General features: G+C 35.8%; 1 protein-coding gene across 5 annotated transcripts in view; it reads right to left on the reverse strand.

The window, feature by feature from the left end:
* Positions 1 to 9,992: 9,992 nt before the first annotated feature.
* The window catches only part of herc2 (HECT and RLD domain containing E3 ubiquitin protein ligase 2), a 62,476-nt gene continuing 47,492 nt past the window's right edge, over positions 9,993 to 24,976 (reverse strand). For 4 of the 5 annotated variants that reach the window (XM_048199233.1, XM_048199230.1, XM_048199231.1 and 1 more), the window contains 20 exons: positions 24,611 to 24,729; positions 24,371 to 24,496; positions 24,130 to 24,285; positions 22,690 to 22,805; positions 22,176 to 22,374; positions 21,786 to 22,000; positions 20,397 to 20,574; positions 19,555 to 19,716; positions 19,367 to 19,458; positions 19,134 to 19,273; positions 18,026 to 18,213; positions 17,695 to 17,892; positions 17,526 to 17,609; positions 16,570 to 16,711; positions 16,264 to 16,458; positions 16,029 to 16,141; positions 13,254 to 13,444; positions 13,034 to 13,139; positions 12,732 to 12,944; positions 9,993 to 11,022 (listed from right to left, as the gene is read on the reverse strand). In XM_048199233.1, coding sequence (XP_048055190.1) covers positions 10,750 to 11,022; positions 12,732 to 12,944; positions 13,034 to 13,139; positions 13,254 to 13,444; positions 16,029 to 16,141; positions 16,264 to 16,458; positions 16,570 to 16,711; positions 17,526 to 17,609; positions 17,695 to 17,892; positions 18,026 to 18,213; positions 19,134 to 19,273; positions 19,367 to 19,458; positions 19,555 to 19,716; positions 20,397 to 20,574; positions 21,786 to 22,000; positions 22,176 to 22,374; positions 22,690 to 22,805; positions 24,130 to 24,285; positions 24,371 to 24,496; positions 24,611 to 24,729 — 3,206 coding nt within the window. In that variant the 3' untranslated portion in view covers positions 9,993 to 10,749. Of the gene's footprint in view, positions 11,023 to 12,731; positions 12,945 to 13,033; positions 13,140 to 13,253; positions 13,445 to 14,709; positions 15,541 to 16,028; positions 16,142 to 16,263; positions 16,459 to 16,569; positions 16,712 to 17,525; positions 17,610 to 17,694; positions 17,893 to 18,025; positions 18,214 to 19,133; positions 19,274 to 19,366; positions 19,459 to 19,554; positions 19,717 to 20,396; positions 20,575 to 21,785; positions 22,001 to 22,175; positions 22,375 to 22,689; positions 22,806 to 24,129; positions 24,286 to 24,370; positions 24,497 to 24,610; positions 24,730 to 24,976 lie in introns of those variants that run through there. The other variant, XM_048199235.1, reaches the window with a different exon arrangement.

The following is a 24,976-nucleotide window of genomic DNA, read 5'->3' on the forward strand; positions in this document are numbered from 1 at the left end:
GCATTGTAGTTTTGTATTGTTTGTAGTGGGATCAACGTTTGCATAAGTAGTAGATGTGTTGGGGAAGTAACACGTAACATTTTAATTACATTTTGCTAAAATGAACTAAATGAACGAAATGACTCGAAAAAAGATTCGTTCATTTTGTTGAACGAGACTCAAAAGTCCGAGTCAGTAAAATGATCCGAACTTCCCATCACTATAATATTGCCCATAACACATTGCGCTGTGGACGAGGATTCGATTAGAACTACAAATACGAGTAAAAAGTGTTAAAAAACTACAAACATGACAGATGTGCGAGACCGACGGCTAAGCAGAGCGGTTAAAGTACACATGAAATCAAAATTGACCTTATTTATTTTGTTAGCTCAAATTGCTAGTTTTGTGGTGAACAATTCATCCGTGCAAGTCAATCCACACAAAAAAATAGTTTGGCTTCGTAATATTTAATCAAAATCTGAAAATGCTCCTCCCCTGTGCAACGGTGCCCCTTCTCTAATGACATTAGTTTGACGGCTTGGGTTGAAATTGCTTAAACCACTCTCCTCCAACCGTTAGTCTGCTATGAGAAAGAGATGGAGAGGAGGAGCGCTTAAGTAAAACTCTGCCCTCTATTCAATATTCCGCTTCACTTGGAAATACGTCACAACACTGGAGAAAAGTCGTTTGCAACTTCCGGTTCACGCGGACTTTAAAGGGATGAAAATTTGATGTTTATCTGCTTATCCTCAGCGCATCCAAGATGTAGGTGACTTTGTTATACGGTTTCTCGCACAAACCGATCGTTTTGTGTCTTAGAACATCAATGTGCCGTCACAAGCCGCAGGGTTTCATTTGGATTTGTCTGTGCATGTTTATTGACTCTTATAAATTGTGTGACCATTGACACGCATTATAAGACTGACAGACATCAACGGTTGGAGTTAAAAATCATCATTTGTGTTCTACTGAAGAAACAAAGTCACCTACATCTTGGATGCCCTGGGGGTAAGCAGATAAACATCAATTTTTCATTTTTGGGTGAAGTATCCCTTTAAGATCAAGGGGCTTGAATGATTAATAATCAGTATCTAACCTGACGAAAAGATATTTATTAAATGTTATCAACATTATATTTCAACTGCAACAGCATTGTGAACTTTTATAACGATGCGTTTGGTCATTAACTTTTAAATGCATCATTATGCAAAGAAGAGGAGAGTTATTGCATGAAAGACCCATGACTGGCAGACGAACGTTCGACTACATTTCTAAATTTAATTGAATGTGGAGGATTTTAACTGTGACAAGATGATTGACAGGGTAGTGTAAACAGTTATAGGTTGCGTAACTAAGCGACAGAACGTCTGTTAAAGACGCAATTATGACGAGGTAGTATGTCCCAAAGCTTGCATACTTTTCTGCTACACAGTCACAAGTATGTACTTTTTCTTTACAAAAACAGTACATACTTTTAGTATGTAGTATAAGTAGGCGAATTGGGACGCAACATTTGATAACGCCCTCCGAAGGGCACTTAAAGTGAAAACAATCATGGCCGCCATATTGAAGGGTCGTTCCAAACCGAAGTGCTCAAAACTGGCCACTTTGAAGGGCCCTTCGGAATGAAGGATTTCGAAGGGTACAACTGATGGACACTTCGGGCCCCCATGATCCTTTGCACAGGGAAGTTGTTTGACGTCACAGAATAGGTACAGGAGGTTAGGAGTTCGATTTTACCTATAAATGTAGCCTATATTTTTCTATACAACTGCAATATTTATACGAGTTAGATTTGGTACATTATTATGGTCAAAGTGACATTGTACTTCAACCAAAATACTTTACAGCTTCCTTTATCTGTCCATTCAAATGTTTCAAATACATAGACAAAATATTTTTAATGTAAATGACCGGCAGTAGCTTGTAATGTTACTACAGTAAATGAATGTGTATTAATACAAAGAGTAAACCAGGGGGAAAAAGTGAAGGTGCCTCCTTGATGTCTAAGATGACGCTGAATTATGAAAAAATAGTTTTTTTGACCCCTACACCCTTCATCCCTTCGAAGCTCTCACTTCGGAGGGTAAACCCTTTGAAGGAATTAGGGCATAGGGATGAGCCCTTCCAAATGGAACGCAGGGACAAACTGACCACCAACCGCAACTATCAAACGCCGTCTTTATTTTTTAGCTCAACTGTCTCAGAATGGAAAGCACAGGAATGTGGGATATCAAAGGCAGCAAAGGTTACTTCTATGCTGCCTTCAAAAATCGATCAGATGAATGCAGGGCCTAAAATGAACACTCATTAAGCGCCAAATGCAAGTAAAAATCTATGTTGGCGAGTATATGAAATGCTGTCAATTGACAGTTGGCTGGTAATATTTTTTATAAGTTCTAGCAATGCAGTATTGTGAGAACATGAACGTGAATGATGCTCAGGACAGTTGACAGGCTGCATCTTCAGGAAAGTTTAAGCCTTGCCAATTGAAATATTCAAGCGCAAGAAACTTAAAAAGGGAACTCAATTCGCTACTCGCTGTGTGGGAAGTTTTCTGTTTGGAAACATGCAAAGCGCTCTCCCAGAAAGCCATGTCTCAGACAGTGTTTGAATACTTTTATGTCTTCTTGCACTTAAAAACATATTTAATTGTTTTTTTTTTTTTCAGTTAACTGAAAGTTTTAAATAAAATAAAATGCAGAATATTTGATGAACATTTTTTAAAGGTGCCGTAGAACGTCTTTTCAAAAGATGTAATATAAGTCTAAGGTGTCCCCTGAATGTGTCTGTGAAGTTTCAGCTCAAAATACCCCATAGATTCTTTTAAATTAATTTTTTTAACTGCCTATTTTGGGGCATAATTAAATATGCGCCGATTCAGGCTGCGCAGCCCCTTTAAATTCTCGTGCTCCCCGCCCACGGAGCTCCTTGAACAGCATAAACAAAGTTCACACAGCTAATATAACCCTCAAAATGGATCTTTACAAAGTGTTCATCATGCAGCATGTCTAATCGTGCAAGTATGGTATTTATTTGGATGTTTACATTTGATTCTGAATGAGTTTGATGGTGCTCCGTGGCTAAAGCTAACATTACACACTGTTGGAGAGTTTTATAAAGAATAAAGTTGTGTTTATGCATTATACAGACTGCAAGTGTTTAAAAAATGAAAATAATGACAGTCTCGTCTCCGTGAATACAGTAAGAAACGATGGTAACTTTAACCACATTTAACAGTACATTAGCAACATGCTAACGAAACATTTAGAAAGACAATTAACAAATATCACTAAAAATATCATGGATCATGTCAGTTATTATTGCTCCATCTGCCATTTTTCGCTATTGTCCTTGCTTGCTTACCTAGTCTGTTGATTCAGCTGTGCACAGATCCAGACGTTAATACTGGCTGCCCTTGCGTAATGCCTTGAACATGGGCTAGCATATGCAAATATTGGGGTCATACATATTAATGATCCTGACTGTTACATAACAGGTGGTGTTATGTTGAGATTCGCCTGTTCTTTGGAGGTCTTTTAAATAAATGAGATTTATATAAGAAGGAGGAAACAATGGTGCTTGAGACTCACTGTATGTCATTTCCATGTACTGAACTCTTGTTATTCAACTATGTCAAGGTAAATTAAATTTAATTCTAGGGCACCTTTAAAAAAAAAAAAAAAAATTAAAAGTTTAAGTAGAATTACTAGAACTACAGAAATAAAAATCAAATATTTTAAAAACTAATAAAAAAAGACAATCATATAGTACTAAAAGTACTATATGATATCATAAAGTACTAAAACCTAAACTAAAATTAAAATGGAAAAAAAAAACTAATTTAAAATATTCATGAATATTATATAGTACATAAATAACACTGCCCTACTCTAAATCTAACCAATTTTCTTCAATCTAAAATAGAGATAGAGAGGTCTATACACACAAATATTGTGACCACTGATCTCTAGTCACATAATACAATATAATACAACTATTATATAGATATTCCAAGCCATTATGAAGTCAAATTATTTAAATGTAATTGCATTAAACATATTGCATTAATCTCAGTCATTAAATACAAAAAAAAAAAAATAATAAACTTATTAATTCCAAGAATTCAATTTTCTATGAGTCTATTCAATACTGAAATCCCTAACCCTAAGAATAAGCAATGGTAATAGTTTTAGCAAGCACCACTCATTAGATTGACTTTATTAAACAGCTCCCTCTAGTGGAAATTGTGAGAAAAGTCAGGACACGACATAAAAAAAGCCCTTTTTTACTAGCCGACTGCCTCTTGAAAAAAGTCTCAATTGCAGCAGATCGAGCTTACTTAAAATTCATTTTTATGTAATAGAGTATGACCACTTCACACACGCCTATGAAATTTTAGAGTTATTTCTGTCTATGACCAATCCCTTTGATGTGTTTGTGCAGAAAAAAAGAGAGCCATTATGTCCTTGAGACAAGAACTTAAGTGTTTGTAGTTGTTAGCAACCAGGGGGAGTGAGAAAAAACAAACCAACTTAAAAGTGGTATGACTAATCAATGAGAAGCCAAAACAATAATGTTTAAGGAATAATTAGTTATGGGGCTGATAAACCCCTTTCTGGAGTGTCCAGGGTAATTGGATTAGGACTAGAGGTCGCCCATTTCTCAAAGAGCCGTGTGCACACAGAGGAGAGTCATTGTGTGTTGAAAGCTCAAGGTCTGCCTTAATGGATGCTTGGGCATATCAGTGACCTGTGAGCATTGGCTAGTGACCGGTGCTTGTTTGATTTCCGTTCCTCACTGTTGCTGAACCAAACGAGCTCTATTGTGCCAGTGGTCAATACAAAGTGCTCACTGTAAATGTGTTAACACAGCCTGCAAAAACATGTAATCTGCCATAGAGTGGTATTTCTCTGTCTACCCCCTATTCAAATCAGGCCTGGCTCCAGTTTTGAGATGGAAGGTGGGCCATACTTTGCGAGTCTTAGGGTGGGCCGAACAGTGGGAGGGTGAGGGATTCAAAAGCAGACTCAGGTGCAGATGACATTACTAGCAAGTCATTCTGCAAAAACCAAACATTAATGTTGAATTCAATTTCGTTGTTAAATCAGTGGTTCAGAATTCTACTTTACTCCATCTCATAATGTTATGAGATGTTTACTTATTAAAACTAAGATAGATAGATAGATAGACAGACAGTCAGTCAGACAGACAGTCCGATTGACAGATATATGGATGGATTTAGGCCTGTATTGCAAATTAGAGCAAAGGCTTGAGGCTTTTCCTCTGAATTAGAGCAATATTAATCTGCTTAAAAAACCTTAACACACACAAAGCTCTCACACACTCTCCAGACATTACTGTACATTCCTTTTTACTCCCTCCCTCCTCTCTCTGTGTGGCAAGAAATATTATAATCCATTGAAAAATGCATTCAGTACAAATACTGTGTATGAAAATGAGACTATTTCAAATTAATAAAAAAAAAACGCAGAGAGATTTTGTGTGTGTGTGTGTGTGTGTGTGGATATAAAACGCAAATTGCAACATAAAATAAAATATAATATTGAAATGACAGTCTTCAACATTTATTCAACATTTAAATTACATCCAAAATCAAATATACACTATATGCAAATTATAAGTGAATTGTACATACACTGTTGTAATTTTGTAACCAAGAAGATCTAAACTAAAAAGTTTTTCTTGTTTAGTTTGTTCAGACTATAGAAATAGAATTAAAAATATAGGGAAATATTTTACTTATCATGTATAATTTTAACTGTATATATATATATATATAAAAAAAAAGCAAAACTTAATTCCTTACCTGACAATGCAGAGAATTAAATGAAGTGGGCAACAAGATAATGGATGATGGATGATGATGATGATGATGATATATATACCATTAAAACGTAATTAAAAAGTAAAAAAAGTCCAGTGGGTCCAAACAGGTCTGACTAGCTCACGAGTGCCGCACACAGGCTACAGGTTTTCATGAACTCAAGAGGAGGAGGAGGAAGATGCTCACTTCTTCTATGAGATGGAGGGAGTGACCCACAGACAGGAGAGAGTGAAAGAATGAATACACAGCCCTGCCTCTTTCCTGTTCTCCCACAGACCTTGTGGAAGTGGACACTCATTAACAATGTTAGAGTTTAAGGCATGCCCAACTTTCCCTCAAATGCCTGAAGACACCCAACCCCTTGAAACCAAAACAATACACACAATGATCGTTTTAATCTGTTTCTTGTGCCCACACTCAAATATTACTCACTAGCAACTTACTATGTATGACGTTATTGCTTAAAGCTTCTCCTACTTACACTAGTTGAAGGAATCTCACTGCCCTACATTACATCCGTCTTACTGCACAAGACCTGCGGTCCAATCCTCTCTCAAAGATATTCCTAAGTAAAAACAAAAACAATTTAATATCTCAGTCTCCAAAATTGATACTCAAAACAGTTGATCAGTCTCTTGAGATGCAAAAAAAAAAGAGCAATATTTGAGCAATAACAATTTTGCCTGCTCCTAATCTGTTTATTTTACAGCTTTACATATTTCCACATTTCTCTACAATCTGCATCCACTGAATGTAAAATGTTCAAGCATCAATTTAAAAAACAAATAAAAAAACATCTGAATTTACAACTCAACCGGTGTCAGCACTAATGTGGAGACATACCGTGCAGATCAATGGCATGGGTCACAGAGATGGCAAATTAACCCTGAAATTCAATGTCAGAGGTCATGTGACATCATCATCTTTATGCATTTAGCAGAAAAGACCTAAACTATCCAAAAGCGGGGTGGCAAACTGTTGACACACAGTTCTATGCAGGGACTCAATGATGGGGGTGCATTGCACCTAAAATTATACACTTTCTTACATGCCACTGTGCATCACATTTCAGAATAAAATGAATGTGAAAATGTTATGAAGCAGGCAGAATAAAAGCAGAAGAGAGCTGAATGTTCATGGAGGTGATGTGGTGTATCACACGGGTCGGAAAGAGTGCTGTTGATCGCTGTGGGGAAGAGGAAAGAGTGAGAGAGACTTTCATGTGACTTCTAGTAGTTTCTGGGTTTTGGCCCAGTGCGCAGAGTCTGAGGTCTTCACTCATCTGCACTTTTCTCTGAGGGTTATGGCCAATATAACAACACAGAATTTTCATACAAGACAGATTTTTATGCACACGTATGTACATTAATGCAGTCCAAAAATCTGAGACCACATTGGGAAAGTACAAAACAAAAAGCAATGCAAAAAAAAAAAAAAAAAAAAAGAGAAAAAAAAAAAAAAAAAACTAAGCAAAATGAAAAAAAAAAAAAAAAAACTAAGAAAAACAAAACAAAATACTAAGCAAAATGAACAAAAAGACAAAACTAAGCAAAACAAAAATTAAGCAAATTTTAAAAAACTAAGCAAAATGAAACAAAACAAAAACTAAGCAAAACAAATAACTAAAATAAAAAATAAACAAAATGAAACAAAAAACAAAAACTAAGCAAAATAAAACATAAAAACAAAAGACTAAGCAAAACCAAACAAAAAGACAAAACTAACTAATCAAAACAAAAATTAAGCAAAATAAAACAAAAACTTAGCAAAATGAAACAAAAAAAACAAAAACTCAGCAAAACAAAATAACTAAAATAAAAAAACTAAGCAAAATAAAACAAAAACTAAAAACAAAATACTCAACAAAATGAAACAAAAACTAAGCAAAACAAAAAAACAAAAAAGCTAAGCAAAATGAAACAAAAACTAAGCTAAACAAAACAACAAAAACTAAGAACAACAAAACAAAAATAAAAAACTAAGCAAAATCAAACAAAAAACTAACCAAAACGGAGAGAAAAAAATAACAACCATGTTCTGGTATAAAATGGATATGAAATATAGATTTTTCTAGGTCACTAATGAAACAAGAAAATCTGTGATATTAACTCATTGGATCATAACTTGTAGAGATCATGCTCAAGTGGTGTTGTCATTAAGGTAAAAGGGGGGCTTTTTCCTCATTTTAATATGCACTGATGAAGGCATGATACTGATGAGAGGGGATTGATTTGAGAGTAATCAGTAAGATAAACTATTCCTTCAATCAGACAGCTGTTTTGATTAATGTATATTTCCTAAGCACTTCCTGCATAGTCCTCAAAGAATAAACCCTGGATATGATGTACCAGTAAGAGTGATCCTGTGCATGGGAGCCCATTTAGTGTACATCAGAATCGGAAGAGACTGTGAAACCCACTGAAGTGCATAATTGGACTTTGTAAGGTCAAATAGAGTCCTCAGATAATGAGGAAAAGGGACACACAGGTAAAATACCCAGTATACTGTATGACTATTGAGATCCCACAAAACATCCAACAGACCCAGCCATCACAGGATCCCAGCCGTCTGAGCTCTCCTAATCGCAAAATTCCTCTAAAGTCAGTTATGAAAAAATTGCCCACACACATGCCCTCCTACAGTGGTGGGTACTTATGCAACGCTACCGAATGAATTCAACACTTCTTGCATAACATTTAATTTACTGAATAGACAGGAAGAGCAAGAAGAATACAGGAACACCTCAATTTTAAGAGGAATTAAAGCTGCATTTCAGAAAATATTCAATGAGGTCCACTAAAAATATTGAGAGTATAATTTGAGAGTATCATATAGTATTAATACTATACAACAGTAAATTTAAGTATTTTGCAAAATAACTAAATTTAGTTTAAGAATATAGATTTATAATATTGGCCATCATTTTGGTTATTGTGCAAAATAAAATATTACCATAATATTATTTGGCATTTAACAAGTGTTTTGTTCTTCTCAGGCTGTTTGAACTATTTATGAGAGAATGTACAGTAAAGTCAGACCTTGCTGCTGCATTCTAAATGAAGTACAGTTTTACATCCCTGGTTCATTTCTTCTGCCTGCCTGGAGCCAACCCGACATGAGTACAGCACCTGACACATTCCAGCATAATGCGCTCTGTGATTTCTGCTTATGAAAGAAAGAAAAAGGCATTAAGACGATGAAGAATGCTCCTGATTTCTAAGCCAAATTAAGCCAACACTCCTCCCATTTTTCCTCTGTCATGCACCCCTAATATCCTTTCATCTCCTCAAACTACGTCACACTTTGATGTAGGCAGAGGATAGAGGAGGCAGGTTTACTATGTAACCTTTGACCTCTTAGCTTACTACTGTGGCCCATTAACAACACAGCCTGTGAACCAAAAGTAATGTATGCAGAGCTTGAAGGCTCAGCCAAATCACGGATAAACATCACTTGACTTTCCTTTGGCTGCACGTGAGAACTGTAAAGGGGTGGAAGTGGTCACTCTCTACCACGTAAGCCAGTATGAGTTGTGCAAGTCATTATGGGGATTTTATTAAACCGTTTACGTTTCAGAGGAACGTGCCTTAAAAGGTCTGGAAATCCCACACAAGACCAAAGCCAAAGTAGACTGAATCTAAAGCGTGGCAAAGTGCTCGCATATTTGGGGATTATTAAATATTAAATAAACAAAAATGTAGTTTTAGAATGAGTATGACTTCATCATTATTAATTATTATTATTATCATCATCCAGTATCAACACTGGAAGGAAGTATTAGGAGGTAGGGCTTACATTTCAAAATTTGGGGGTGTGGTTCAATCTCACAAAAATATTCAACCATTACCAATCTGTTCTATTGGTAAAATATGGATTTATAATTTTGGCCATCATATTGGTTATTGAACATAATATTAGTCGGTACTTCTCAAAATGCTATGCTAACATACAGTCTACAAAAATGTATAATTATGTAATTTAGAAGAAAAAAAAAAAAAAAAGATTCTATGCATTTCAAATAATATATTGACCAATATTTTGACAAATATCAGTATCAGCTAGTTGTTTTTAAAGGCTGTATCAAATTTTATATTCTGTACAAACACTCAAAAATATACAATTATATAAATTCAAAAAATAATAATAATAACATTAATAATAATAAACTTCCAAGTTTAAATTTATTAACAGAAATTAACATTTATTTATAACATGGGAATGAGATTTCTCATAAACACATGGCACAATCAAATTATATACATTCCATAAGGAGAACAGTGCAGACACATATGGGAGGAGAGGATAGTGACCGACAACCTAAAAACAACCCCTGATCAGGCTTCCACCGACCAAATGAGAACACAAAATGTCCTGCTCCAAGTTAAAAAGGTTCTTAAAGAAACACTGCCGTTTTCAAATAAAGAGGCGAAGCTAAAGTTCATAATACTAGCTATTTAACACAAAATTGATGTGAAGATCTTCACATAAACGCCTGTCAGGAGTCGTCTACCACAGTGCTAGGCTAAGCGGTCTGTCCTCTGTAATAAAACATGAACACAACGTTTAACACAAAGAGATGTGTAGTTTCTCCTGTCTTCCTGGTTCTCTTCACAACAAAGTTAAAAAAAAAAAAAAAAAAAAAACTCTCTATCTTGCTTTTCACCAGCTTATAGTGCTTTAAAGCTAATTGCACATGATATACACTTATTTCTCTTCATTTAGTTGTATTTGTGTCTATGCACATATTAATAAGTGAGGTTAAAACAAACATCTTCAGTTCAGTTTTCATTTAAACTTCTTTTTCTTCTTGTCAGCTTACTTTCAAGACTTACTACAACTTAACACACAATATGTCTGCGTGTGTGTGTTTGTGTGTATGTGCGTGTTCGTGAGAAGGAGTTTAACCAGCGGTTAAGAGTTCAGTGTCCTGTCAGGTAATCCTGTGTGGAGTCGGAAGCAAACGAGTCCGCGTCCTCATTGTCAGAGTCGTCGCTGCTGTCATCCGCGGCAGGCTCACCGCTCAAAGCAATCCGTGCGTAGTCATCCGTGTCAATGGACTTGCAGAAGTGAATGGCGTATTTGAGTTTCTCCTCCAAGACTAGCTTACAGGAGTAGCGAGGCAGTTTGAGCAGGAAGAAGCAGGTGTAGGACTCTGGGAGGAAATGGTCGGGTGGGTTGTATTTATCCAGAACCTGGGCAAACAAGGCAAAAACTCTAAAAATGAGCAACATGCACACATACATATGTATATAAAGAAAGCACTGTAGGGGGGGACGTTAGCTATTTATGGAAATGTTTGTGCACATGTGTGTTGGTTTTATCCATCCTATTCATTGTATTTATCGACTTGTTTTAACTCTTGTTCTTAATCATCTTGTGTTTATTAATTTAATCAAGATGAAGCAAGAGTTAAAAAATGGTATGCTCCAAATAGTAAGCGGGAAAATTTGAGTATTTAGGGTAGCCATTGTCATGACAAATTGGGTCCTCCCTCGAAATTGGGTTTCCCCAAACTGTCAGTTAATGATTATCCTAAGTATATATGAATTATATTGATTTAAAATACCCATATACTGTATGTAATAAATGTATATTATGCGCAAGAAAACAAATTGAATGTAACTTCTTACACTTGATTGTCAATTCAAGTGTAAGTTAACTGTTAATTTATAAATAATAATTATTAAAGCCTATTAAGTGAATAATTGAGCATAATTAATTTGTTTTATTTATAACTGAAATATTTGGACATTTAACACTTGAAGAGTTTATTTGCAAAAACCGATAAACGCCACTTTAAAAAAAAAAAATGAACTGACTGCGTTATTCTCCACATATAGGATGTACTGAACCCTAAATATTTTGTGTTAAAAAAGCCAGTATTGTCCACTTTCAAGGCATCGCGAGTTCACATTTTACAGCAGAATCCGACAAACGCCCTTGTTGTTTGTGTACAAAACCCGATAAGTCTGTTTTAGCTAATCAGCGCGCAGTATTCAGGTCAGGTGACAAGGCTGCTAGTCCCTTCGAAAAGACACGAAAAAAACGACTTTTGCTGAAAAAACAAAATTATTATTTTATGAAGAAACATACTTTCCATGAACTTTAATTTTGTAAGTTACCTGTATTGTTTTAGTTACTAAATCAAAACAACCCAACAGCGTTTGATTGATATTATTTGGAATGCACAATCAAAATCATGATTTATGAGAATTAATAAAAACGGAGTTATCCGTTTTTGCAAATGAACTCTTCACTTAATTCAACACAATTAGATTAAAGATGATTGTAAATACATGTAGGGTAAGTGAAAATGCATGTATAAACTAAGCTATCAGGCTAACCGGGTATCCGTTTGCTATGCTAGTACATAAGATCATTATAACATAGCTGAAACAACATTTATTATAACATGATTTTGTAGGACTTGTAAACAGACACTAAAGAGAGTACATATTAAAAGCAATATGAACCAATGGGATCGAGCGGGGTCCTAATGGAGACCCGATTTCAGGGGGACCCAATTTGTCACTACACTGTCACTAGTTGAAGGGAGGAACGGATGACGGATTATGGTTTAAGTGAATTTGAACAAGGTTATTAAAGCGCTGCTTGAGCGCACTGAAACTCCCGTCCATAAATGATGAAGAGGAGAGTTGATAATGTACCCAGCACTTTAGACTGTTTTTATAGATAACCCGTTTTATTTCTGCTCCTAACCAAATTTATTTGCTGCTTGTATTAAACACCTTTTTGGTCGCTCCCATGTTTACATCTTGGTGCAGTTCTCCTTGTGACCGCTTGGGTCTCTTGCACAGTTTGGACTGACATATGGGTGGGTAGATTTTAATTTCGGGTGAAACCATCCATTCAAGTGATGCTTTTCAGAGTTACAAGTTACCTGCACCACAAAGTCTCTTCCACGGAAGTCTGCAATGGTCCTGGGAAGGCGTGTGCGACCCCAGACGAACCGGAGAAAGAGTGAGCGTTCCGTGTTAGAGAAAGACTCCATCACCTCCCAGAACCACTGGATGAGAGGAGCAGTGGGCTCCACCCCCTTATACGTGGCCACTGATTTGAGCAGGTGCAGGGGGATGTCAGGGCTACCACACACCTAGACAAACACAAACAAGTGACATGAAGTCTAATAAGGATTCCTGACGACATGTTTGCTCAGTGTGTTTATGTTGAAGAAGCACTCACCATGGTCTCCAGCTCATAGCCGGTAAAGAGAGAGAGGAGAGGCACCGGTACCACACGAGCCATACCCTCCCTTACTGCAGACACCTGCTCATCGAATTCATGCAGCCTGGAAGAACAAGACAACAACAAACCAGCAATATTTATTTTATTCATGAAGTGGTTCTTTCCTCAGGATTTGTTGGTAAAACTTTATAAAAAAAAAAAATCAAATTAGTCACACCTGTAGTTTATTGCTAGCCGCACATATTCGCTGCGGTTCTCTAAGGTGATGTGGGAATGTTTGGAGCTGAGCTGGACTTCCTGTCCACAGGCACTGGGCACAGTGAAGGGTAGAGGCATAGCCTCAAACTCCTCCGCAGATGCCTCGTTATCTCTGATATACATCAGACCGGGGATGAAGTCCTTGTCCACCTAACACAAAATAAAAAAGTGAGGTAAAATATTGTGGAAAGCAAGCAAGACTTTATTTTTATAAATACACATCCTTCAAAATTTAGGGTTCAATTTTTTAAAACAAAAAATTAGTACTTTAATTTAGCCTTTGATCAAATGAAAAATGTAATCAAATTGATCAAATATGGCAGTAAAATATTTCTATTTCAAATAAACACTGTTCTTTTGAACTTTCCATTCACCAAAAATAAGCAGCACAACTGTTTTCAACATTGATAATAATAATAATAATAATAATAGGAAATGTTTCTTAAGCACCAAATCAGCATATTATAATTTTGTAGAATGATTTCTGAAGGATTATATGACACTGAAGACTGGAGTAATGGCTGCTGAAAATTCATCTTTGACATCACAAGATTAAATTACATTTTAAAATACAGTAAAATAGAAAACTGTATTTTAAAGGGGTAGTTCACCCAAAAATGAAAGTTCTGTCATTTATTACTCACCCTCATGTCGTTCCACACCCATAAGACCTTTGTTAATCTTCGGAACACAAATTAAGATATTTTAGTTGAAATCCAATGGCTCCGTGAGGCCTCCATAGGGAGCAATGACATTTCCTCTCTCAAGATCCATAAAGGTACTATATTTAAATCGGTTTATGTGAGTACAGTGGTTCAATATTAACGTTATAAAGCGACAAGAATATTTTTGGAGCACCAAAAAAAAAAAAAAAATAACGACTTCTTTAGTGATGGCCGAATTCAAAACACTGCTTCAGGAAGCATCGGAGCACAAATGAATCAGTGTGTCAAACTGCCAACGGCTGAAATCACTTGACTTTGGCGCTCCGAACAGCAGATTCGATACACTGATTCATTTATGATCCGATGCTTCCTGAAGCAGTGTTTTAAAATCGTCCATCACTAAATAAGTCGTTATTTTGGTTTTTTTGGCGCACCAAAAATATTCTCGTCACTTTATAATATTAATATTGAACCACTGTACTCACATGAACTGATTTAAATATGTTTTTAGTACCTTTATGAATCTTGAGAGAGGAAGTGTCATTGCTCCCTATGCAGGCCTCACGGATTTCAACTAAATTATCTTAATTTGTGTTCCGAAGATTAACAAAGGTCTTACGGGTGTGGAACGACATGAGGGTAAGTAATAAATGACAGAATTTTCATTTTTGGGTGAACTAACCCTTTAAATTGTAACAGTATTTCACAATATTACTCTTTTTACTGTATTTTTGATAAATACAATCATTTTTACAGCATAAGAGACTTCTTCCAAACATTTAAACTACAGTGAATTTAAATAAAAGTTTGCCACTTTTCAGATTCAGGTACTAGCGAACCTTCAAGTTGTAGTTGGATGATGTGAGTAATCTAGCAGGAGAATGTTATACGGAGGAGACTGTTTCCATGACTTCATTCAACAAAGATGACTAAATATAATCTAAACCTGTGCAAATGACCATAGTAAAGGAATTAAAGGAATGTGTGGGTGTCAGTGAGTGCATCACAGTCAGCGTCTCACTGTTGTCTTGTGCCTGGTAATCTTTCTCTTTAACCTTTCTGATATCTCCAGGCAAAAACAACAAACAACAGCTGCTCTGTGAGCAAGAGACATCCTGTGCTGAGAAACGCCATCACTGCAGACGTCTCAGCAACACATGATCTCAGCGTGAATGCAGGAGATGCGTACACTCACATTCATTTTTACACATCACACGTGCATGTGCGCACACTGTCTCACGCTTTATACCTCAAAGATCACTCAATTAAAAAAAAAAGCTGTATTTGTATAAGTGTAAAACATTCCTGTAGTTTTATGTAAGCAACTGCTGAGAAATGCAGTATTAATGTAGCATAAACATACCACATAGATTTAGAGAAAGCTTCTTACAGTACATATGCATTACAGGCGGTAGGTTTTATGACTGTCATCTATATCAGCTGACCACAATCAGGACAAAGGAACAAAATGCACAATAGGTATGTGCTCTCATTATATTCATTTATATAATGGATTCAAGAGGCCTTGCCATAAGCTGCAACTACAGACATACTTACTATGTCATGTATAATTCTGAAGTGCTGATTGAAAAAAAAAAACAACAAAAAAAACCAACAACAAAATAGCGCCCCAAGACAAACCACCACCAAAAAGCAGCAAAAAAAAACCCCAAAACAAAATGCCAAAAACAAAACAAAAAACATCAAAAGCCACAAAACAAATCACCAAAAAGCAGTAAAAACAAAACAAAAACCCCAAAACAAAACATCAAAAAAGCCCCAAAACAAACAAACACCAAAAAGCCACAAAACAAATCACCAAAAAGCAGTAAAAACAAAACAAAAACCCCAAACAAAACACCAAACCCAAAACAAAACATCAAAAAAGCCACAAAAACAAACAAAAAACACCAAAAAGGAAACAAAACAATAAAAAAGATAAAAAATAAAAAAATAAACTTAAATACTACTACTACTACTACTACTAAATAATTATAAAATCTAGGTTAATTTAAGAATTTTAGTTAATTATAATAACCTTGGACACACACACACACACACAGTCCTACCTCACTGAGATCAGCAATGGTCAGGTTCATGCCAGCCAGCTGTTTCCACACAGGTTCAGCCAGGTACAGACTTAGAGGACTTCCTGTACGGATTGCTATGCCTAGGAGCACCCCTGTACACAAATAAAAACAGAATAGTTTACCAACAAATCTAATGAAGGAAATACCACAGCTGTGAAATTATAGACTTTTCCCATCAAGTCTTTTCAGTGTAGGAAACACAAGCAGGTGGTACCTAGGAAGCGGAACATGCTGATGTGCAGAGGGGACTTGGCAGCTGGGTTGAGCAGGAAGCAATCTCTGTTTGCTCCTGACTCGTCTCGCCCATTAGGAGTGACGATGAGGAGAGGAGTGAGACCGTTCTGTAGTTCCTCACACATTTCAGCAATAGATTCACTATATCCACCACCACAGTCATCGACCGACTCGCCTACAAACACACACAAGGTTAGAAACATGGTGTAGATGGGCCATGATCTAAGAGCATTTCTCCAAATCCCCTCTTTCATGTAGAAGCATCCCTCTCTAAATATAAACTCACCCACAAACTTGACCTTCCAGACCCGGTGTGGCAGCAGCAGACTGTCAGGGCTGAAAGAGCTCATCTTTGCACACATCTGCCCAAACACTGACTTGGTGCCATCTGGCCCTGCCAGTCCTCCTTTACTGCGGGAACGCTTGACCTGATAGAAAGAATGAGAGAGTATGAATTATTACAGGGTTCTCCATATATAGCACTTCTGCTCTGAAGTACTGTATAAATTCCACTCTTATGCTTTCCAGCTCTAAGAGTTTGCAGATCCCAGCCAGACTCAAGGGGCCCTATTAGAGGGACACTGGCCCATGAAGATACATATTTGGGGGTAAATCTCATGATGAGCAGATCCAAAAATAAATCACACATTCATACGCTGTTTAATGAACACATCTCTCAAAATATTAGGATTTAGTGCTGCTAACTCTTACTCAAAATGGAAGCTAAAATAAAATGGATGAAAATAATCACAAGGTGTACACAGTACTTGTTCGTCCATGCTGACAGGATGGAGCAGGAAATGCAACAGTAATTACGGTGATTAGGGAAATGGAGACAATTTTACTGAGAACCCGCAAGCTATTTTGGCCCATTAAAAGTAATTGTTCATTTTGGATTCTGCTTACCATCCTAATAAACTCCTAAACCAAGTGGGAAATGCAAGTAAAAATTAGCTTTGGTGAGGAAATAACATGCAGTTTTGGTCAACGTTTTTTCAAAATTAAAACAAATACAATTAAATAAAATTTAAAATTGCAACAAATAATGATTGTCTGATTCTTTCAAATGGGTAACTATTTAACATACTGACTTAACATTTAAATGTTAAAAATACATAACTAAATAAATTCATTCACTCATTTATTCATTCACGCAAAACGTTAATTTTGGACCCGATGGTGAGATTTACTGCATTGCGGGTTGAATGCAGATCTCAAACCACATTTTGTACACAAGTGTACCTGTATCCTGTTCAGCTCCACCACTGGGCCATGCTGTCGGTCTCTAACCATGGTGGCCTGCACCACCTTACGGAATGCTGCCTCCTATAGATATTGAAAACAAAACTGTGAAAAAATATACTTAGGAATTGGTATTAAAATAAATAATACTCCTTTAAAATATCCTCACCTTGCCCTGTGATATGAGGATTCCACGGAGTGTGTCAAAGCCAACGGAGACACCGTGTCCAGTCTCGCCCAGTCGTCCTTCTAGGTCAAACATTGGGATGCAGGGGCAGAAGAGCTCAGAGATGTGGTGCAGTAGCAGTAATCGGTTTCTCAGGCCTATGATGGCAATCTCTTGCAAGTGGTTGTACTCCATAGGAACCTACAGACAAACATTTAATTAATTACACTCACCATTTAGCACATTTAAAATGATGAATGGTTAAATATTTAGTTCTTTGACATTTTTATTATTGTCGTCTTATGTGATCGATCAATTTTTGGTGGCACGGTACCTGAGCAGGCAGTTTTCCAGCATTGGTAGGTTTACTAGTGGACCAGGCAAGTGTGTGTGCTGAGCCACAAGCCACACGGTTTATCTTCTTGCCCTGCAGTGCTGCCACCAGCCTGGGCCGCTGAATAGCATTGGTGGTCCCATCACCGAGCTGACCCTCATCGTTGTCACCCCACGTGTACACTTCACCTGTGCATTTACATTCATGTATTTAGCAAATCCTCCACAAAATAAAAATGACTAAGTATACAGACTGTGCCAGCCTGTGAAAGAAAATACCAAACATCTATATACAGGGTATCTGCAGGGTTATTCAAATCAAATTTAAGGTTTTTTAAGACCTGCACAAACAAAATTAGTACCATATGGTTGGGGAAGAGCAAAATCTATGCTAGAATCCAAACCATAAAATTATTAACTTTAGCATTCAAATAATAAGCAAAAAGTTGTATAAAATGATAAACCTCACATTTCAGCCTTTAAACCATTTTTAAGAAAAGGGTTGAGTCAAAATTATTAAATTATTATTTAAATTTAAAACATGATATATCTCCTAATTTTAAGAATAGCATAGTTAGAACAGCAGAAAATATAGCGGTTACCCTGGTAATCTCTGTATACAATGCAGCTGCACTTTTTTAGAAATGTGACGAGTTTGTAATAATGAAATAAACACCATAAGTTAAACATGATCATAATTCTTTAACAGTAGATCATGAGCAATAGATTGGTATAAATGCACAGTATTCATAGACTGTAAACTGCCCTGAAACCATGAATCTGTAGAACGCGCAACAGCGTCACATTTTTTCTTTGAAACGTGCATCAATTACATTTATTCCATTAAATCAACGTCTTCTGAAGTTTAATAGTAAGCCATTTCACGATTCCTGTTTTACTGTCCCCAAATTTAAGACTTCTTGTTCTAATTAAGACTTTTATTATACCATTTAAGATACTTAAGGCTTTTATGGCCTTAAATTTGATACAACTACATTTAAAATATTATAAATGCCATAAAGACCCTAAAGATCTTAAACAAGATTATGATAAGGTGTACAAAGACCTGCTTAACACAAAACAAAAAACAAAGGTTAAAAAAATCCTACCATCCTCTGTGCAGCACACACAGTGAAGAGAACCAGTTGCTATGGCGATGACCTTCTTGCCTTGCAAACCCTGGACCTGCCGGGGTCTGCGAACATGATCATCCGAGCCGTGTCCCAGCCTGTGGTAGTCACCCTTCCCCCTAAATCACACATGAGCATGTAAACAACTCTATATGTGTCCTCACTAAATAAAAGATCTGTTTATGGTACCACGGTATTGTGGGATTGATTACCATGTGTAAACTGCTCCAGACTTGGTGAGAGCCACAGAGAACTGAGAGCCGCATTCCACTTTCACAACACCCAATCCAGTTAATGAGTCAATCTAAGCAGAGAAAGAGAGAATGAGATGTGATGAATCATACTGGAATCACTAACAAGAAAAGCTTTGATACTTGAGTAACTGCACAAGCAGTCTCACCTTCATAGGCACTTTACATCCGTCACTACCACCTCGGCCCAATTTGCCATAGTCTCCATCCCCCCATGACCACACCATGTCATCATCAGTCAGACACAGAGTCTGGGCATCCCCGCTGCCGCATGCAACGTCTATCACCCGGTGACCCTGCAGAGCCTCCACCTATACACATGCAAAGGCAATGCACGCATTATACATTATATATTATACCACTAACTAAACTTTATTTAAAATCCCTTTTCAAAATTGTCCAGTACCAATACCCCCCCCCAAAATAAAAATAAAATAAAATAAAATAAAATAAAAAATAATAAAATAAAATAAAATAAAATAAATAAAAAAATATAAAATAAAATAAAATAAAAAATTAAATATCAACTACAATTGAAAAGCCTGACTAATTTTAGTGAATCAGTTTGGTTGCTTGGTTCAGTTATTTATGTATTTTAATAATAATAATAATAATAATAATAATAATAAACAGGATTTAAACTATTATTATTACTATTATTATAAATTAATTATTATGTTATAAATGAATTTCCATTATTTGAGTCACACATTAAAAAGATTTTTTTTTTAAATTATAAAGATTGTAGTTAGCAATTTCTGATGAACTAATAAAGAACTAATAAGAACTGAGGAGAGTGAAATTATATAATAAACTTAATAAAGTTAGTATAAAATAAATATAATAAACTATAATAAACTATATTACAAAATTCTAATATAACTAGAAAATATTTTCTTTTCTTTGTGAGGTGTAAATTTATGTTATCCACTAATAAAAAATATTCATTGTTTTCGTGCTAGATATGTATAAAAATGCATAATGAACGTACCAGTTTTGGTTTAAGCTGGTCTTCACTGTCTCCATGACCCAGGCGACCATAGCGACCTTTGCCCCATGTGTAGAGCTCTCCACTGGCTGTAATGCAGGCGCTATGGGCCCCACCGGCTGCAATGTCCACCACTTCCACACCTCTGAGAGACTCAATCACGCGTGGACGGTCACAAGGGCTGGGGAAAAGACCACACATACTGTACTGCTTAGTATAAGCTGCTATAACAAATCAGTGATAGTCTAGCACGCATATTTGAGTGAGTAATGACTTTCGATTCTTTAAGGAAGTACTGTAGTACCATACAGTGATTTAGTTATACGATGGTCTTCTGACACATAGAATTCAAAATTTACATGGTAATCAAAGACACTGTTAAAATTTCAATAGTCCACTTTAGACATTCTACTAACTACAAGTAATTTTGCAACTACATGTCAACTAACTCTCAGAGTATTAGTAGACAATTAGGTTAGGGTTAGTAGAATAAGTTGATGTACTTGCAAAGTTACTTAAAGTCAGCAGAATGTACAGTACAGTCCAAAAGTTTGGAACCACTAAGATTTTTAATGTTTTTAAAAGAAGTTTCGTCTGCTCACCAAGGCTACATTTATTTAATTAAAAATACAGTAAAAACAGTAATATTGTGAAATATTATTACAATTTAAAATAACTGTTTTCTATTTGAATATATTTCACAAAGTAATTTATTCCTGTGATGGCAAAGCTGAATTTTCAGCATCATTACTCCAGTCTTCAGTGTCACATGATCCTTCAGAAATCATTCTAATATGCTGATCTGCAGCTCAAGAAACATTTAATGTGTACAATTGTACAAAATATTTGTGTACAATATTTTTTTTCAGGATTATTTGATGAATAGAAAGTTCAAAAGAACAGTGTTTATCTGAAATCTAATCTTTTGTAACATTATAAATGTCTTTACTGCCACTTTTGATTGATTTAATGCATCCTTGCTGAATAAAAGTATTCAATTTCTTTAATTTCTTTTCAAAAAAAATAAAAATAAAAATTCTTACTGACCCCAAACTTTTGAACGGTAGTGTATAATGCTACAGAAGCTTTGTATTTCAGATAAATGCTGTTCTTTTGAACTTTCTATTCATCAAGGAATCCTGAAAAAAAAAAGTACACAACTGTTTCAACACAATTGAGCAGCAAATCAGCATATTAGAATGATTTCTGAAGGATCATGTGACACTGAAGACTGGAGTAACGTGATACCATGTCCAATAATATACTTTTCTGTAAGCATTTGTCTTCAATGTGAAGATGGAAAACAGTTGAATAATGAAAGTATGCAAAATCACTGCATGAGATTAACCAAATGTGAAAAGACAACAGTAGTAACCACAGTATGGGGCTGACCTTCTGTTTCCATGACCCAGTTTCCCATCTTCAGCCTCTCCCCAGGAGTACAGTTCTCCTTCAGAGGAGAGAGCCAAACAGTGCTTGCCCCCAGAGTTCACAGCCACCTTCCGGATAAAAACATGCTGAATTGACTCCAGCAGGGTCGGAGTGGAGACGGACTCTGTGCCTCCTATTCCCAGCCGACCGCCGGCACCATATCCTGTAGCGTACAGCTGAGGACAGCAAAGACAAGTTATTATTATTCAGCTGACATAGTGAATGACACTAGAGACTAGAGCAACTGCTACAACAGAGGTCCAATACATCATAATTGTAATTAAAAATGTAAAGCAACCTTGCTGGATGGAAAATAAATCTTTTAAAATGTAAAAGCAGATGAAATCTTACTTTCCCATCAGCAGTGACCGCGAACAGGGTCTGCTCTCCACCAATCAGCTGAACAGGTCGCAGTGTGGCTAAAGCTTCTGTTGGTGTGGGAACCTTGACTTTTGCTCCTTCAATACCACCTAACTGACCCCGGTGATTGTGTCCCCAGCCATAGATGGTCCCACTGCCGCCTGCTGAGAGTGTCCAATCATCTGGCCGTCTATATAGCAGTAAACCAGAACAAATAACAAAATTTAACAAATGACTTTAGAATCCCGACCATTTAAAACATCGTTTAAAAGGTACACCAAATCATTTTTACTTATGTTTCACAGTAACACTTTATTTTAAGGTGACATAGTTACTGCATGTACTATAGTAATAACAGTAACTAACCCTAAACCTAACCGTAACTCTATAGTAGGTACATGTAGTTAATTAATATTACTCAGTACTGATTTGAGTAAGTACAATGTAACTACATCACCATAAAAATAAAGTCTAACCTGTTTCATTAGGTGAAACAACACATTACCTGTTCATCCACTGAACTAACTGCTCATCCTGCTCCCTTTTAAACAGGTCATGACTCTCATGGAGCGTGTTCATGTTCTCATGGTCTGCCATCAGCTCGCGGATTTTCTTTGCCACCTGGTCAAAATGAAGAGATTTTAGGATCAGTATCAGTTGTTTAAAAATAAAAAAAAACCCACAGTTGCGGATATTATACATGGTAATATAAACTATAAAGTGTTTTTACATTACATAAATATTACAATAAAAAAAAGGTACATCATTTTTTATACAGGAAAATCAAAGATATTTCATTAGATCAGATGCATATACAGTACAGTCCAAAAGTTTGGAACCACTAAGATTTTTAATGTTTTTAAAAGAAGTTTCGTCTGCTCACCAAGGCTACATTTATGTAATTAAAAATACAGTAAAAAACAGTAATATTGTGAAATATTATTACAATTTAAAATAACTGTGTACCATTTAAATATATTTGACAAAGTAATTTATTCCTGTGATGCAAAGCTGAATTTTCAGCATCGTTACTCCAGTCTTCAGTGTCACATGATCCTTCAGAAATCATTCTAATATGCTGATTTGCTGCTCAATAAACATTTATGATTATTTTCAATGTTGAAAACAGTTGAGTACTTTTTTTTTTTTTTTTTTTCAGGATTCCTTGATGAATAGAAAGTTCAAAAGAACAGCATTTATCTGAAATACAAAGCTTCTGTAGCATTATACACTACCGTTCAAAAGTTTGGGGTCAGTAAGAATTTTTATTTTTATTTTTTTGAAAAGAAATTAAAGAAATGAATACTTTTATTCAGCAAGGATGCATTAAATCAATCAAAAGTGGCAGTAAAGACATTTATAATGTTACAAAAGATTAGATTTCAGATAAACACTGTTCTTTTGAACTTTCTATTCATCAAATAATCCTGAAAAAAAATATTGTACACAAATATTTTGTACAATTGTACACATTAAATGTTTCTTGAGCAGCAGATCAGCATATTAGAATGATTTCTGAAGATCATGTGACACTGAAGACTGGAGTAATGATGCTGAATATTCAGCTTTGCCATCACAGGAATAAATTACTTTGTGAAATATATTCAAATAGAAAACAGTTATTTTAAATTGTAATAATATTTCACAATATTACTGTTTTTTACTGTATTTTTAATTACATAAATGTAGCCTTGGTGAGCAGACGAAACTTCTTTTAAAAACATTAAAAATCTTAGTGGTTCCAAACTTTTGGACTGTACTGTATGTACATAAAAGAAGGTATAAATGTATAAAATAGCCTACAAAATGCTTCACTTGGGTAATTAAGTTAATAGCACCATCAAGTTGATGTCAAGATAACATGTTATTTTTGTCTTGACTGTCAAGAATCTCAACCATAAAGAAAGAAGTCCTCTAATTTCAAACCAATATTAGAAATCCCAACCTCATCCAGGAAAGGGCGGGGTAAAGGGGTCCTCTTGTCCAGAGCCACTGCCACTCTGGAGGCGGTACAATAGCGTCGGAACCACGCCCATTTGTGTGTCTCAGCACAGCAGGGAAGAGTGTCCAACTCTAGATCACATGCAAGTGCCACCAACACCTAAAAAAGACAAAAATAAAACATTATTTCTGGAAAACTCATCTCTCAAACTTACTAAGTACTTCTATTAGGCAGACAAACACACCTTGAAGAACGGGCTGTGGAGTAGCTGTTTGCCACCCCTGACTATAGGTTCCTCATACTCATACTGTCTCTGTAAAGCCTCAGGAAGTCCTTTCACCAGAGCAGCTAATGCACTTCCTGTAAAACTCTACACAGCATGCAGAAAAAGTTAATTGTACAATTAAAAATACATACATACATACATACATACATACATATTGTCTAACCGTTCAATTCATTACAAAAATGTACATTGTCTAACCATTGAGCGAGCCTCTCCTTCGCTATCTCCTAAGAGGCGGTTGATGTTTATGGATTGCCCATATTCGGTGGTAAGGAGCTTGCGTAGCCTCTGCAGGGCCCACATACGATGACCAGCCGCTGACCACGCACATAGAAACAGAGACACAAAAAAATATTGATTATAAAACCTCAAATTTGAGATTTCAGGATAGCATAAAATAACATTGTAATATATACATTACATAGACATTTAAATTTAAAAATTAGACTTGTGTAATATTAGAAACTACAAATAATACAATAAAATATGAAAATGTTATTATTAATATTAATAATTATTTGTTTTTTTTGTATCTAATAAAGCAATTAAATTGTTTTTAAATTA

Source organism: Megalobrama amblycephala, linkage group LG8, assembly GCF_018812025.1.
Source record: "Megalobrama amblycephala isolate DHTTF-2021 linkage group LG8, ASM1881202v1, whole genome shotgun sequence".
Classification (NCBI taxonomy): Eukaryota; Metazoa; Chordata; class Actinopteri; order Cypriniformes; family Xenocyprididae; genus Megalobrama; species Megalobrama amblycephala.